This window comes from Erpetoichthys calabaricus, chromosome 4, assembly GCF_900747795.2.
Source record: "Erpetoichthys calabaricus chromosome 4, fErpCal1.3, whole genome shotgun sequence".
Taxonomy (NCBI): domain Eukaryota; kingdom Metazoa; phylum Chordata; class Cladistia; order Polypteriformes; family Polypteridae; genus Erpetoichthys; species Erpetoichthys calabaricus.
In genome coordinates, this window is record NC_041397.2 from 171,129,058 (window position 1) to 171,147,157 (window position 18,100).

Consider the following 18,100-nt stretch of genomic DNA (forward strand, 5'->3'; position numbering starts at 1 on the left):
TTCAAGGATTATGTAAACAGCATTGGTGACATTTCGGGGCACCGGCTTTCCAAACTTCATTCGGCTGTTCACTACGATACTTCCATTCCTGAAATTGAGGATCTCAAGGTTTTCAAAGTTGGACAGATTGGACTGCAGGTATGGCACAAGCTGCAACACAAGAAAACATCAATAAATAAAGAATGGCTATCTTGGAACAGTCAATTTCTAAGTTACAGATTGAAATAAACATATATATGTGTACTGGAACAGAATAAACACAACATTAGTTTCACACATCATAGGTGATGGGATTTACATGACCGATCTTACTAATCCATCCATCCATCCATACACTTTCTGAACCTACTTTAAGTTCAGTGTAACAGGGAGCCTGAGTGTACTTCAACATAATCAAGCACTAAGCAATATCCATAACCCTAACACCTATATGAGTTTTAAATTCTTTTTACTGTTTATCACATTCTTTGAACTTAAATACAATTCAAGTTTAAAGATGCAGAAAACCTAAAATAAATAAAACAGATTAGATGAGAGAACTAATGGATAAGACACAAACATTCAATATTCGATCTCAGCACTAGGACGCAGGCAGGCAATTCATCAACTGGTGTGGATGCCTGATCCTTCCTTAAAAAGGATGAGAAGGTGCTAGGAAAAAAAAGTTTCAGTTGTTAAATCACATTCAACCCATGATAGGGATTTGAGGGGTTGTGATGTCTCCTATTTGGAACAGACAGCCTGGTGTTTCAAATGATAAGTTTTCAAACAGTTCAGTGCTGACTTAAAACCAGGGCCACTACAAGCTTGTCCCTGTTACCATTAGGAACTTGAATTTACCCCCAATGTAATTAATGCTAGGTGAACCAAAATCCCAAGGACCTGCTCTATTAACAAAAACCAGTTGAGCTTGGAGTCTATGGGTGAACTTAGGAAAGGGAGCAGAGTTAAGAGAGAAAGAATGAGTGTTGTAACAGGAGTGTTTTGTTTAGCAAGGTACAGAGAGGAAGGGTTTTTATAATTTGTTTGATTTGTATGTTTTGTACTTTGAATGCATCTGTTCGTTAGCTCTACCTTATGTCTCTCTATTATAAAATAAAATCCTGTGGGATGGAATGACTAGGAGACAATATGTGATCATCACGGAAGACAAATAAAAGACCCATGAGACGAAACAGAATGGCCACGGATCGTCTCGCGGGGATATAGACCATGAGATTCTTGCAAGACACGACGTGACAGCAGCTGCCCCCCCCCCCCCCCCCTTCACAACGGGAGCAGCGTTATACGTCCTGCAAGAAAGAGATTTAACCACGCCCGGGGCCGGAAATAAAGGACAATTATTGTTTTTACAACATCACGCGAGATAAGGCAGTGAGCCATCATTTAAAACAAGTCCACAGACATCTAACCAAGCAGTTGTTGGATTGCTTTTGGCAGACACGCATCATGTGCTCCTAGCTCTGAAAACAATGACATGCGACAAGCAGAACAGGCAGCTCGCCAGCAGCAGAAAGACAGCTGATGATCTGACAGCATATCCTTAGCGTGTGTTCAGCTGACCGCCCCCCACCCCCTTCACAACGCGAGCAGCATTATACGTCTTGCGAGAAAGAGATGTAACCATGCACGGGGCCGGAAATAAAGGACAAGTATTGTTTTTACAGAAGTTTTTAACGTAAAAGTGAAAATAATGCATATGTAACAATTCCCATGAAAATAACAATCTCTTTAAATTGTAAATCCGTAGCACGCACAGATCATGTGCTCTCAGCAGATATAAAGCATATAAGGACAATACATTCTAGATGAAACAACACAAAGAAGAAACAGCAGAGCGGAGAAAAGAGACCCAAAAGCGTTGGAGAGAAAAAAAAGGCAGATAAGAGATTATGAAAGCAGTGGAATTCGAAAGGCTCAAACAAACGATGGCGCGATACACATGCAGACAAAGGTACAGAATATGAAAGCAGTACAATTCGAAAGTATTGTAGCGTCCCAGCCAGGTTGAAGTCTTTTTTGTTTTAAGTGACTGATAGGTCCGAGTGAGGGGGGCGGAGTACAGCATGGAAGACTGATAGCGGGGTACTGATTGTTGCGGTAAGGGGGAGGTGAGACCTGGAGGAGGAGGGGTTGGAGAGGGTGCTAGACAGTTGTGTTTGGGGTTACGAAGTCGGCAATTGGTCAAGTAAAACTTTTGTGACACTTTATTACGTCAGTCGCTACACTATCAAAAAAAAGATAGTAAAGATCGCATTAGTGCAAACAAAAGGTAATTAATCATCAGAGCTAGGTGTAATTGAAAAAATAACAGGACAAAGCAAGGTCAGAAATAAAAGGCAAAGAGTAGAATACAAAGTCTTTTCGCCTTCGCATCATTCAGTGCACAAAACATTGATTTACACAATAATGGACCTTACGCTATGAGAATCTGTGGTCCCACAACAGTTAAAGCAACGACAAATTTAATTTCAAATAATACACAATTCGGTCAGGTGTATATTTATGATGACGGAGAAGCGATGCAAATTTTAACAGGAGACAAGAAAGGTGATGTATATATTCCGCGAATAACATTAGACACCAAAGGAGATCGTGATATGCCATTTGTATTAAAATGTTTACAGTTTATCGTGAGAATAGCTTTTGCTATGACAATTAACAAATCACAGGAACAACCATTAGAAAAAGTCGGATTATTTATTAGAGAAACAGAAACAATATTCACTCATGGGTTGCGTTGTGTTGTCACAATGTGTCTCCAAAAACGCATTCAAAATTCTATGCGATCTTGAAGAAAAGGTAATTCCAAATATTGTTCTTAATAAACCTTTAAAGTAAACGTGCAACTAACTGAAACTGAAACAATTCCAAAGAAAAAAAAAGCTTTTAAAATTGTATATCCGATTAACCAAACAGCGGTATGGTGGCGCAGTGGGTAGCAGACCCCCATGACCCTGTAGTTAGGATATAGCGGGTTGGATAATGGATGGATGGATGGATTAACCAAACACAGGGATTGGCGAGCAAAGCGAGCAGGGGGCGGAGCCCCCTAGTATGTTATAAAGTCTCTCAATATTTTGTTCTTTTTGGCATCATTGTGGCAAAAGAGCTGCTTATTTTCCACACAGTCTTGAAGTGTGCACACAGCAAGATTATTACAAGGCTTTGAAAATAGGCAAATTTACTAGAAAATGCTGCAGATGAGATTGAACTTTTGCAACCCAATAACTACTCTGCCAATCCTTGCAAGCATGGCATCAAAATCTAAAATCAAATTAAATTTTCCAAGAGGATAATATATTAACATATGAATAATTTGTTTTGTCTCTCCTTCCAGCTACCCATTGTGATGGGTGGCCTCGGCCATTACCCGGCCAGGACAGCAGTGGGATGGAAGGACCGGGGGAGAGAGCATCTCCAAGGCACTGCCTCCCCTGGGACACTAGAGGGCAGCCCTCCTGGGCGACTGTGGCACTACAGATTCCTACAGGGCATGCTGGGACTTGGAGTTTGGTATAGCCCTGTTGGGTTTTGTGGGGGCCGCCAGGGGGAGCTGCAGAGCCATACAATGGATTTCCACCACACCTGGAAGTGATTCCAGGTAATGCTAATGAGTCACCTGGAGCACTCCCAGGAGTAGAATAAAAGGAGCTGCTTCACTCCATTCGAGGAGCCAGAGTTGGGAGGAAGTGGATGAAGCTTGATGAAGAGGGGTGGAGGTGGAAGGACTGGCAAAGAGAAGGGACTGTGCTTACTTTGCTGTGGCTATTGTGTTGCTGTGGGGAGTGAAGGAAGCGCCTCCACGTGTAAATAAACTGCGTGCTGTGGGGCAAACTTGTGTCTCAACCTGTCTGTGTCAGGGTTAGGGGGGGCTGTACGTGCCCCGGTGGTTCACACCATCAAACCATTCCTCCATTATCAAACGTGCTTAATCCAGTTCCTGGTCACACATGCCAGAGCCTGTCCTGGCAACACTGAACATACAGCAAGGACCTAACTGGGAATTTTTGCATATGGTTGTTCTTATAAATTTTTATAGCTATTGTGGCGGACAGCTGGTGCCCTTACCTGGCCAAGACCCTACCTCCCCTGTAGCACTAGGTGGCAGTCCCCTGGGATGCTACAGCATCCCAGATTCCCACAGGACATGCTAGGACGTGTAGTTTATGGGCTCAGGCCTGTTGGGTTCTGGAGGTGCCTCCAGGGGGTGCTGCAGGAATTGGTGAGCAATATTTTATTGGGCTTCAGCTACACTTGGGAGTACTTCAGGATCATGCTAATGGGCCACCTAGAGTGCTCCCGTGTACAACATAAAAGGGACCACTTCACTTCATTCAGGATGTCGGAGTTGGGAGGTGGAGGACAAAGCTTGCTGGAGAAGGAGTGGAGGAGGATGAAAGAAAGAAAGAAAGAAAGAAAGAAAGAAAGAAAGAAAGAAAGAAAGAAAGAAAGAAAGAAAGAAAGAAAGAACGAAAGAACGAACAATACCGTGTGCTGTTTTATTGGGCTTTGTGCTGTGCTGACCTGGTGGGAAATGAGGGAAGTGTTTCCCCACAAGAAAAATAAAAAACATGTGTTGCTGAACTTGTGTCCTGTATCTGTCTGTGTTGGATTTGGGGAGCTGAGTGTCCCCTGCAGGCCACACTATTTAGCACTATATTTAAAATTATTTTGGTGGTGTAATGGCTAGAGCTGCTGCCTTACAGATCCATGTTCAGATTTCTTGCCCAGCCTTCTGTGTGGGCACAGTCTCCAGGTTCTGTATTAGCTTTCCACTGGGTACTCTGCTTTTCCTTATACACCCTGAAAGATGTGTTTAGGTTAATAAGTAAATTGTAACAGTGTAAAATAATTGTCTGTATGAATGACCCTAACACCAGGGTTGGATTTTTGTTTTACATTTAATGCAACAGTCATAGGCTTCAGCCCCCATGACTCTGAATTGGATTAGAAGGTTTGAGAATGGTATAGTAAACATTATTATAAATTATTCAAATCAGTCTTGATCCTGCACTATGATACTTACCATCCTAGGCTATTTTACTATATAATCTCAGGTGTGATTGGTGGATTAAGTCCCTAGTCTCTCTATTCCAAAAAACCCTATGAGCCTACAGACTTGGATTCAAGGGAATTGGATTTGAACAAAGTCACCAATGTTCATAAAAACTCACCAGTTCTAGGAATCGCTGTTCAAGAGCCTTGTACTCCGCAGAACTCTTATTAAACAAATCTTCTGAAAACATCATGTTGGTTACCCTCAAGCTGAAGAAGACCACTAGTGCTCGTGTTGGCTGAGTATTATTTCTGAGTGAAGGCACAGCTGTGACCTCTTCATCATTGCCAAAATCAAAATTTGAGTAAGCATTTTCTAGATCATTGCTAATAGGGTCTAAACTGTTATTGATGACTGGTTCATCAGTCCAATTAATAAATCCTTCAGGTAGGTTGACATTTTGCTGATTAGACATATCTTGTGTCTGGGAATCAGAAGGATTTAAAGAAACTAATATTTTCACAGAGGTAACCTTAATATTTCCCTGAGTTGTCAGATCAGCATCCTTATTTGTTTTGGGGTTTTCGAAAGTTTCAATAAATTTTGTAATAGTGTTGTCAGTTGTCACAGTATATTGCTTTCCATTCTCCTCAATATCAGCTTCAGTTGGTTTCTTACTTGTAAGAACGTATGGGAAACTATCCATATTCTCCACCCAAGATGTACTTTGACCAGACTGTTGAAATTTGCTTTCAGTTACTACATGAAATGTATCTGCAGATGTGACTTCCACTATTTCTATGGCATTGCTAGTCACATCTTTATCTTCAGGATCTAACCTAATGGTGGCATATTCCTGGAGATGGTCATCAGAGTCTAGCACCAATCTTGTAGTAGGCTCACTTTCATAGTAGTCATAAATACCTGATGCCTCTGAAGTCTGCATAGACAGTTCCACTGTTATTGTTTCCTTCGTCCAGAGAACTGGAACCACATTAGTAGTGGTATAATCTGGAATATTTCTGATGTCCTCTGTGAGCAGAGGTCTTTCCAAAGTTGGCTTAACCTCTTCATTTTTCTCTTGACCATGTACGTCACTCACAGTTGAAAAGTCATTTACACCATCTTTGCCAGGTGACACAGCAATGTCGGCCGGATCCACATCTGTAATTATACTAGAGTTTTTCTCTAGTTCAGAATAAAAGAACCCAGAGCCAGACCCTTCCTGAAATAACTGGTTCTGAAAAAGACTTGCAGTTGGTTTGGGTGTTGTAATATCAATGATTTCTACAGAGTTTGTCCCAAAAGATGTGAAGAGTTCCGGTGATATGGGGGTGTGACTGTCATCCAGTTGTGGGTTTGCCCCAGAAGTAGCAGTTATCAAAATTCCAGGTGTAGATGAGAGGACATTGGAATCACCAGATGAATGGACAGGATGACTCACTAATTCCAACTTTGTACTGATTGTTGCTGTTTTTTGAGTGGCTTCCTTTTGATCAAGCAGCAATCCTTCATCCTGTAAACTTGAAGAATCTATCAGGAAAAATATGAATAAAAGAAAAAATAAGCAAGAAAGTAAAATATTACTGTTTCTTTTGTTTGAGATTATTTCTAAAATGTTCTGTGTAGTTATTTTTCAGTAACACGAGTACTTAAATCAATCACCAATTGACCACACTTTTACGAATTTGCATTGAAATTTATTTGTAGTTGTATTTATTCTGTCAGTCATTTTCTAACCCGCATAGTCCACAACAGAGTCGTCAGGGGAGATGGAGCCAAAACTGGGTGCAAGGCAAGAACAAATCCTGGACAGGGCACCAGTCCATCATAGGGCGAACAAAACATACATACACCCCAGGTACACACACGGGCAAATTTAGAATTGCCAATGAACCTAACCTGCATGTCTTTCTACTTTGGGAGAAAATCGGAGCACCGGAGGAATCCCACACAAACATAGGGAGAACATGCAAACTCCATGCAGGGAGGACTTGGGACATGAACCCTGGTCTCCTTTCTGCGAGGTAGCAGTGCTACCACTGCGCCACCGTGATGTCCATTTGTATTTATTGCTGTCATAAAATTTGAAATAAAAGTTGCTTTTCATTTGTATACTTTAAGAATATTTTCTTTCTATACTTGTTCTATTCTATACTGTATGTTGGAAAATTTGCAGCTTTAAACAGACTTAACTTGAAATCTTAATGAATCATTTTATTTGTCAGGCTTACTCAGATAATAACAATAGATGTTTAAAGCTATTGTTTTCTATTACAGAGATGTGGGGAGTCAAAGCATAGGACACAAAGAAAGCAAGTGGGTCTTTTTTACTTTCTCGTATACAAAGTACAGTATATGGAAAGTATTGTAATCGTCTAAAGATTCGATGTCCAGATTTTGATGAATCTTGACGTTTTAGATGCCCCTCGCTTTCTTGTATAGGGAAATTATTCCATTTTGAGATTTTGATGAATCTTAATGTTTTAGACCTCCCTAAGTATGAAAATACCATTTTTGGAATTATGTCTGTGTGCGTGTGTGTGTGTATGTAAACAGGATAACCTGAGTACACTTTCACTTAGGTCAACCAAATTTTGCATGCAAGTATTAGGTACAAACCTTAGATTTCTATTAACATTTGGGCTATGAAGTGATACTTTATACTCGGAAGTGATACTTTACCTTTTGTTCATGTAGCTGCAGAGTCTGAATTATTCAAAGTTACTTTTAAAATAATTGTTCAATATATTATTAATTTGATTTGTTGTTGATGGTTCTTTAATGTACATAATATAAAAATATAATCATTGTCTTGCGGTTTACTCCTCAAATATCCATCCCCATATCTCAGTATACGAGAAAGTTTAGGGGTGACCACTCACGATTTTTTTTACAATTACTTTGTAATCAGATCCTATTTATTAACGCCACTCATTCCTAAACCCGCCTGTATCTGTGTGCTCTGAGAAGTACAGTACATAAAGCAATGCAAAGCAATGGGCGCCAAGGAAACAATCACCAAATGGAATCCCACAACTGCAGAAAAGTCACAACTGGTTTAATTAGCCAAATAAAGAAAAAATGATACAAGAAAAAGTATAATAAGTCCATTTAATAAAACAAACTCAAACTGCTGTTGAGCCTGTCCTATAAACATGCTCATACTCGGTCATATAGCACCAATTTTCTGCCATCAATTAACCTAAGATGCAATTATGGGCACTGGCAGAGGACCTCAGTAGCATAGGGACCCATGATGTTTCTGATGCCTATGTATTTTTCTGTTTTGCTATCAAAACAGGGGCCCCAGCATACAAATTTGCACGCAGACTTATGATACTGTTAAAACAGACCTGCAACGGCGGGGAGAAAATGCAAACTCCACACAGATTGTTGCTAGACTTGAACCCAGGTCCCTGGAGCTGCATAATGCCAAGCGATAGATCGATAGATCGATAGATAGACTTTTTACAAAAGCTCTTTAAATAAACAAATAAATAATAACAAACACACACTTTTGCCTGAACACACACCAGAATGACTATAAAGCAAGAAAAGCAAAAAGAAAGAAAACTTCTGGCTTGGCAATCACAGTCCCAGTGAGGCATTATGCACACATATTTCTGTTGGTAGAAAGGAGCCCCAGTAGTGTTTCTTGATACACTTCTGCTGAATAATTCGCTGGCTGAAAGTCTTCAGTGTTGGTGTGTCAGAGGGAGGACATGCAGCATTGTTCATAATGACACTGAGTCATTATGAGTTTTGTTTAAATTTTCTCCTTCATTGCGACCTCCAAGGGGCCCAGAGTGCATCCTATAACTATAACCTATAACTTGCCCTTTAAATTAGCTTGTTGATTCAGTGGGCCTCTCTTGAAGTGATGCTACCAGCCCAGGACCCCACGAGGTAGAAAATCGCACTGACCATCAGAGTTGTAGAAGATGTGAAGAATGACACTACAAACGTTAAAGGAATGCACTCTCCTAAGGAAAAAGAACCTGATCTTCCCTTTCTTATGTAGTACCTTTTGTTCCAAAAACTAATGGGGACCCCTAAGTACATGTAAGAGTGGACCACCTCTACATCCATTCTTTGAATAGTAACTGGAAATAGGAGCTCTTTGGTATTTCAAAGTCAATAACAAGTTCCTTAGTTTTGTTGATGTTGAGATGCAAACAGTTCCCGTTGCACCAAGAAACAAAGTTCTCCACATGACTCCTATACTCTGTCTCATCCCCTTTATCAATACACCTCATAAGTGCAGAATCATCTGAGAATTTCTGCAAGTGACATGACCTGGTGTTGTATTTATAGTTGGAGGTGTACAGAGTGAAGAGAAAAGGAGACAGGACTGTTCCTTGTTGTGCTCCAGTGTTGCTCACATCTGTTTCAGAAACACAGTCCTTCAGTCTCACAACCTGCAGTCTTCCTGACAGATAGTTAATTATCCAGGACACCATAGGCTCATCCATCTGCATATCTCTGAGTTTAACCCTTAACAAGGATGGCTGGATGGTACTGAATGTGCTGGAGAAATCAAAAAACATAACCCTCACAGAGCTGCCTGTTTTGGTCAGATGAGAATAAGCCTTGGAAGCAGATATATAATTGCATCTTTCACCCCACTCTTTGTCCGATAGGCAAACTGTAGTGGGTCCAAGATGTCTGCTACAAGAGCACTCATATAGTCCAGGACCATTCTTTCAAAGGTCTTCATGATGTGAGATATGTCACTGATCTGAAGTCATTAGGTGAAAAGGCAACTGCTTTCTTAGAAACAATGGGCGGAGTGGTGGCTCTGAGGCTAGGGATTTGCACTGGTAATCGGAAGGTTGCCAGTTCAAATCCCGTAAACGGCAAAAGTAACTCTACTTTGTTGGGCCCTTGAGCAAGACCCTTAACCTGCAATTGCTCTGTCCTGGTTAAAATGTTAATCTGCATCCACCCCTGCATGTAGGCCCTCCAACCTGCACTCTGGCCACCATAGAAAAAACCTCACACTGGTCCCATTCCATCTGAACTTGTGTAGTGCTGAGGTGTCACCCGTTGCATGACTACACTCGGGTCCCAATATGGGATCCTGAGTTGGTTTGTCATGTGCTGGGAGCGGCAATGTGCTGTAAGGGCATGCTCCTAACCTCTGTCTCTTAGAAACAGGAACAATGCAGGATGTTTTCCACAGCAGTGGCACTTTCTGAAGCCATAAGGACAAACTGAACAGGTGACAGAGAACACCACAAAGTTAGTTAGCACAGACCTTAAGAACTCGAGGGTTGACTCCATCTGGTCCTGCAGCTTTTCCTGTGTCTTCAGTTATGGACAGGTCACACTGATGGTGGATTTGTCATTGGCCTTTCCAGTCAACATGGTAGGAGTTGTTGATGTAGTAGGAGACTGGTCATTGGAAGGTGGCAGTGGAAAGAACAATCTATTAAAAAATTGGTTCAGGGTATTAGCTTTGTCCACATCCCCTAATAGCACTTGAGCACTGGATTGCTTGAGTCCCATAATTATAACCAGTCCAATCCAGACATCCTTTATGTTATTCTGAATGAAGTTGTTTTCTATATTAGGTTTGTAAGCTTCCTTTCATTCACTCAGCTTTTTCATTAGCAGAAGCTGCAGATCCTTCAGAACTTCTTTATCAACAGATTTTAATGCCCTCTTTTTCTAATTCATGAGACGTTTCAACTCAGTAATTTAGGACTTGTTATTTGGAAAGCAAGGCACTGTCTTTGTGGCTGCCACTGTGTCAACGCAGAAGTTGATTTTGTCTGTGACAGAGTGCCTCGATATTGGTCCCATGTTACTCAAATATCATCTGTCATTTGGAAGCTAACATTCAGAGTCATTTCAGCCTCCAGGCTCCACTTCCTCACTTTCCTGGTGGTAACAGGTTACCATGTAATAACAGGCTTGTAGCTGGGAGTAAAATGAATCAGGTCATGGTCAGATTTGCCTAAAGGAGCCCATAGATTACACTCAAAGGCATATTTCACATTCGGCAGCAGGTAGAGCTTATTATTTCCTCGAGTGGAACCATTCACAAACTCATAGAAATTTCGTATTGAGTGCTCATTAAACTATTGGTGACAGAATGAATCAATTCCGTTGCTAAGTTCCCATTTGTGGAGGGAGGAATATAAACATTAAAAAGGAAGATGTAATGTGTCTCCCTCTGAATTAAAAACTGTACTTTTAACAATAATATGCTCCTTTTTACACCATTCCTCATTCAAATAAGTGACCAGTCCTCATCTTGTCTTTTTTCCACACCGCACTGGGTCTCTGTTTGCTCAAGTAAGGTGAAATCTGTCCAACATTAAAACAGCATCAGGTATATTGGGTTTAAGCCCACTCTGTGTAAAGCACAAAATGCCACTGTACTTGTATGTTCCATGACCCGCTATAAGCACAGACAGTTCATCCATCTTATTTGACAGTGATTGAACATTTTCCATTACAATAGATGGTAGACCAGCTCTAAACACTTTTTGCCTTGTTTTTACTCTCGTGCTGGCATATTGCTCTTTCTGTCTGTGGACAAACAGCTCCTGCGGTAAACTGTAACTGAGCTGCTGATCGCAGTGCAAACAGCTGATTACAGGAGTATTTAATACACCCCACTTTCATTTTATCAGCGTCTCTTACTTTTTCAGGTATTACAGACATAAGGCACCCTTCGGATCCTTGTCACAACTCCATCCAAGTCCGTAGCCCATTTGAAGTGCGGTGAAGACAAGCTGGTGCCTGGGTTAGCGTGCATTGTAGGACATTGGTTAATTTGAAATCCATTTAAAATGCATTTATCCAAGTTCTAGTGGCTACTATCAAACCAAAACAGAGGCCAGATCAATTCTAACTTTAAATAAAACTAATAACTGTTAAATAAGTTTAAAAAAAAAAGAAAAACAGTGAGAAATGCAGAGCTTCTGTAAAAAGGCTGCTGCTTGCACAGCACCCAGAAGTGAATACAGTACACTACTAAGCTGACCTATTTAACAAACAAGGTATTCAAATAAATACATTTTAACTTATTTTTGCTACTTTTTAGTTAGTAGATGAAAATTCTAAATGATCTACTATGCTACTCTTCTTTAGGAAGCCCTGCAACATTTATTGGTTGGAATTTAACATTTTTTATAACAATAAAGCTGCAAGTGGTAAGGTATACAAAATATTTCTAAAGAGCATGAAGAGATATTATCTAGTCTGTTGATCATAGTAATCTATAGATTGCAATGGTTCAGTATGTGACAACCTAGTGGCTACTTCCACAAATCATTTCCATGAGTGAAACATATGTTTAGAGATTTAATGCATAAATGTGTTAAAGCAATGCTTTGACACGTATGCTTTCTAAACATCAATGCATTTGCTTTCTATAATATAACTCACGCTTGTAACGTTTTACCTGTCATTCTTTGTTACTGACTCTCAAGATATGATGCCAGGTAGCTCTATACAACATGGTTTTAATACAATACTGTATATCATAAAGTATCCAAAGGTAAATAATTTGCATACTGATATGCACTACATGGACAAAAGTGTGTGAACACCTGACCATCACACTTATATGAGCTTGTTAGACATTCTATTCCTAAACTATGAGGCTTAATATCAAGTTGTCCCAATTTGCGGGAATAACAGCCTCCACTCTTCTGGGAAGACTTCCCAAAAGATTGCGTGTCTGTGGAAATTTGTATCCTTGTTGGAAGAAAAAACCTAGCTTACATTTATGAATTCCTCTCAAAGGTGTTCAATAGGGTTGAGATCAGGGCCACTCAAGTTCCTCCATACCAAACTTGTCAAAACCATGCCTTTATATCTGGGGTACAATCAGGCTGAAACAGAAAAGGGCCTTTTCCTAATCTGTTGCCACAAGGTTAGAAGTGCACAATTGTCTAAAATGCTTTGCATGCTGAAACAAAGATCTAAGCCAAATCATGAAAAACAGACCCATATCATTATCCCACCACAACCAAACTTTATAGTAGTCACTATACAGTCTGAAAGATAATGGTCCCCTGGCATCCAGAAACCCAGATTCAACCATCAAACTGCCATAGAGTGAAGTGTGATTCATCTCTCCAGAGAACACGTTTTCATTGCTCCAGAATCCAATGGCTGCGTGCTTTACACTTGGCATTGTACATAGTGATCTTAGGCTTGTGTGCAATTGATCGGCCATGGTACCCCATTTCATGAAGCTCCAGTTCTTGTGTTGATGTTAATTCCAGATGCAGTTTGAAACTCTGTTGTGAATGATACAAACAGAGGACAGATGATTTTTTTGCGCTATGCACTTTGGCACTCAGCAGCCCCATTCTGTGAGTTTGTGTGGCCCACCATGGTGGACCTGGTGTTTCATATAAGTGCTACATATAAAGTCACAAAGCTCTTCAGAACAAACCGTTTTACTGCCAATGTTGTCAATTGAAACTGCATAGCTACAGAATGTGCTTCATTTTAAATACCTGTTAACAATGGATGAGTCTGAAACCCCTGAACTCAACAATTTGAAGGGGCGTCCACATACTTTTGGCCATATAGTGTAAAAGACATTTACTAACCCAGCCACAGGGGATGCACAAACCAGTGTGTTTCTTCGTGCCGGTCCCAAGCCCAGATAAATGGGGAGGGTTACATCAGGAAAAATTGGTAAAATTTTGCCAAATCAATATGCGGACAACAATACAAATTTCCATACTGGATCGGTAGAGCCCCAGGTTAACAACGACCACCACCAGTACTGTTAGCCAACAGGGTGCTGGCGGAAATTGGACTACTGTTGGCCAAAGAAGAAGAAGAAGGAGAAGAAGTGGGGGGAGACGTACCCGGAGGCATGAGGGGAGGAGGAAGGTAAAGAGAGTGGAACTGAGGGTAGGAACTTTGAATGTTGGCAGTATGACTGGTAATGGGAGAGAGTTAGCAGATATGATAGAAAGAAGGAAGGTTGATATATTGTGCATGCAAGAGATGAAATGGAAGGGGATAAGGCCAGGTGGATTGGAGGTGGATTCAAATTGTTCTATTATGGTGTGGATAGGAGTGGAGGAATGGAGTTGAGGAATGGAGTGGGGGTTATTCTGAAGGAACAGTATGTCAAGAGTGTTTGGAAGGTGAAAAGAGTGTCAGACAGAGTAATGATTATGAAGCTGGAAATTGGAGTTGTGATGATGAATGTTGTTAGTGCATATGTACCGCAAGTTGGGTGTGCAATGGATGAGAAAGAAGATTTTTGGAGTGAGTTGGATGAAGTGATGAACAGTGTACCCAAGGGACAGAAAATGGTGATTGGAGCTGATTTCAATGGACATGCTGGTGAAGGGAACAGATGAGACGAGGAGGTAATGGGTAGGTATGGTGTCAAGGAGAGGAATGAAGAAGGTCAGAGGATAGTGGATTTTGCCAAAAGGATGGACATGGCTGTGGTGAATACGTATTTTAAGAAGAGTGAGGAACATAGGGGTACGTATAAGAGTGGAGGAAGATGCACACGGGTAGATTACATCCTATGCAGAAGAGTCAATCTGAAGGAGAATGAAGACTGCAAAGTGATGGAAGGGGAAAGTGTAGTTAAGCAGCATAGTATGGTGGTCTGTAGGATGACAGTGGAGATCAAGAAGAGGAAGAGAGTGAGGACAGAGCCAAGGATCAAATGGTGGAAGTTGAAAAAGGAAGACTGCAAAGTGGAGTTTAGGGAGGAGGTGAGACAGGCACTGGGTTGGAGTGAAGAGTTACCAGTTGGGAAACTACAGCAGATGTAGTAAGGGTGACAGCAAGAAGGGTGCTTGACGTGACATCTGGACAGAGGAAGGAGGAAAAGGAAACCTGGTGGTGGAATGTACTGATTAGCTAGACAGAGGGACAGAGCTGGGAAAGATGTGCACCAGGTTAGGGTAATAAAGGATAAAGATGGAAACGTACTCACAAGTGAGGAGAGTGTGTTGAGAAGATAGATAGAGTACATTGAGAGGCTGATGAATGAAGAGAACGAGAGAGAGAAGAGGTTGGATGATGTGGAGATAATGAATCAGGAAGTGCAATGGATTAGCAAGGAGGAAGTAAGGACAGCTATGAAGAGGATGAAGAATGGAAAAGCCGTTGGTCCAGATGACATACCTGTGGAAGCATGGAGGTGTTTAGGAGAGATGACAGTGGGGTTTTTAGCCAGATTGTTTAATGGAATCTTGGAAAGTGAGAGGATGCCTGAGGAGTGGAGAAGTGTACTGGTACCGATATTTATGAATAAGGGGGATGTGCAGGACTGTACATGGGGATAAAATTGATAAGCCACAGCATGAAGTTATGGGAAACAGTAGTAGAAGCTAGGTTAAGAAGTGAGGTGATGATTAGTGAACAGCAGTATGGTTTCATGCCAAGAAAGAGCACCACAGATGCAATGTTTGCTCTGAGGGTATTGATGGAGAAGTATAGAGAAGGCCAGAAGGAGTTGCATTGCGTCTTTGTGGACCTGGAGAAAGCATATGACAGGGTGCCTCGAGAGGAGTTGTGGTATTGTATGAGGAAGTCGGGAGTGGCAGAGAAGTATGTAAGAGTTGTACAGGATATGTATGAGGGAAGCGTGACTGTGGTGAGGATGCATTCAAGGTGGAGGTGGGATTACATCAGGGATCAGCTCTGAGCCCTTTCTTATTTGCAATGGTGATGGACAGATTGACAGATGAGATTAGACGAGAGTCCCCGTGGACTATGATGTTTGCTGATGACATTGTGATCTATAGCTATAGTAGGGAGCAAGTTGAGGAGACCCTGGAGAGGTGGAGATATGTGCTAGAGAGGAGAGGAATGAAGGTCAGTAGGAACAAGACAGAACACATGTGTGTGAATCAGAGGGAGGTCAGTGGAATGGTGAGGATGCAAGGAGTAGAGTTGGCGAAGGTGGAATTTAAATACTTGGGATCAATAGTACAGAGTAATAGGGATTGTGGAAGAGAGGTGAAAAAGATAGTGCAGGCAGAGTGGAATGGGTGGAGAAGAGTATCAGGAGTAATTTGTGACAGATGGGTATCAGCAAGAGTGAAAGGGAAGGTCTACAGGACAGTAGTAAGACCAGCTATGTTATATGGGTTGGAGACGGTGGCACTGACCAAAAAGCAGGAGACAGAGCTAGAGGTGGCAGAGTTAAAGATGCTAAGATTTGCACTGGGTGTGACAAGGATGAATAGGATTAGAAATGAGTACATTAGAGGGTCAGCTCAAGCTGGATGGTTGGGAGACAAAGTCAGACAGGCAAGATTGTGCTGGTTTGGACATGTGCAGAGGAGAGATGCTGAGTATTTTGGGAGAAGGATGCTAAGGATAGAGCTGCCAGGCAAGAGAAAAAGAGGAAGGCCCAAGAGAAGGTTTATGGACGTGGTGAGAGAGGGCATGCAGGTGATGGGTGTAACAGAACAAGATACAGAGGACAGAAACATATCGAAGAAGATGATCCGCTGTGGCGACCCCTAACAGGAACAGCCGAAAGAAGAAGAAGAAGAAGAAGTGTAAAAGACATTTACTATTTAAGCTTTATTTGTATTACCTTGCAGTGATGAATTGGGAAGAATGTCATTTCCTTTAAGATCTGTCATGCCAGAATCGGTAAGAAGAGGCGAATGAGTCATGCTTTCACCTATCACTTCAACATCATTCCCACTGATTACAGGTGTCTGGGTTTCATATAGGGGGTCATTACTAGGCAGGCGAACATCTTTGTCATTCAATAGGTTTTCACCATCCATTTCCTGAAAGGGCAAATCAGGTGGTCTCTCGGCAGCCAAAATATCATCCTGAAACACACAAAACAAAATTCATTCCATATGACATTAAGTATGGTCTACTTGTCAAAGCACTGGGCTATAAACCACAGAGATAATGGTTTGCCATTGTTTTACTGTGTGACCATAAATTAGTTTTTCAACATGCCTGTACTTCACCTGTAAAAATATATTTTAAATAAATTCTATTGTAAAGCATAAAAAATAGGTTTACTTTTAAAAGGCACTTCCTATATTAAGGGTTGTTTATCTGTACACAGCGGAATGGTGCCTCTGAGGCTAAGGATCTGCGCTGGTATCCTGAAGGTTGCCAGTTTGAATCCCCATCACTGCCAAAAGAGATCCCACTCTGCTGTGCCCTTGAGCAAGGCCATTAACCTTCAATTGCACCTGGGGCGCTGTACAATGGCTGACCCTGTGCTCTGACCGCAAGGGGTATGTGAAAACTAACAAATTCCTAATATGAGAAATTGTATAAGGTGAAATAAAGAACAAAAAAAAAAAAAGTTTGAAGTACAATTAACCTGCAATTGATTAATATAATACTTTAAAAAAGCCATGCTGTATGTATAAACAATATATGTTAAATTGTAATAGAGCTACCTCTTTGTCCTATCTGACCTAAAAAAGAAGGAAATATTAGAACAATTTAGCCTGATAAAGCTTGGCAGTCCTATCAGCTTGATTTTTTGTTTTTTTCACCTGTATTATTATCATTCTTTAATTTAATATTATTTATTGTATCAGTATGCTGCTGCTGAAGAATGTGAATTTCCCATTGGGATTAATAAAGTATCTATCTATCTATCTATCTATCTATCTATCTATCTATCTATCTATCTATCTATCTATCTATCTATCTATCTATCTATCTATCTATCTATCTATCTATCTATCTATCTATCTATCTAATATCAAGTCAAGTTTTGAAAGTCCCTAAAGTCCTACTGTCTACCGCACTACTTACTAACTTATTCAATGTGTCTATTGAATAGGTTTTCTGCCTAAAGAATAAACTTCCTAATGTCTATGCAAAATGTATCCTTAACAAGTTTCCAACTGTGTCCCCGTGTTCTTGTTGAATTCATTTTAAATTAGTCTAATTTGTCTCTTGATTTCAAGCACTTTAGTCCTGTTACTTCTTAATCTCATTTTCCGTAAACTGTAAAGGTTTGACTCTTAAACTTTCCTCATAATTCATCCCCTAAAGTCCTTGAATCAGCCTAGTTGCTTTTCTCTGGACTTTTTCTGATTGTAGTAGAATGTCCTCTAATGGCTTCAAGATTCATTGTTGCTTTACATATTAAAAGAC

General features: G+C 40.8%; 1 protein-coding gene across 1 annotated transcript in view; it reads right to left on the reverse strand.

Moving 5' to 3' along the window:
* The window catches only part of impg2a (interphotoreceptor matrix proteoglycan 2a), a 304,601-nt gene that overhangs the window by 195,750 nt on the left and 90,751 nt on the right, over window positions 1–18,100 (reverse strand). The window contains exons 11-13 of the mRNA XM_051926629.1: window positions 16,554–16,800; window positions 5,178–6,532; window positions 1–150 (exon numbers count right to left, since the gene is read on the reverse strand). The exon at window positions 1–150 is cut by the window's left edge and continues 70 nt beyond it. Of these exons, the coding sequence (XP_051782589.1) occupies window positions 1–150; window positions 5,178–6,532; window positions 16,554–16,800 (1,752 nt within the window). The remainder of the gene's footprint in view (window positions 151–5,177; window positions 6,533–16,553; window positions 16,801–18,100) is intronic.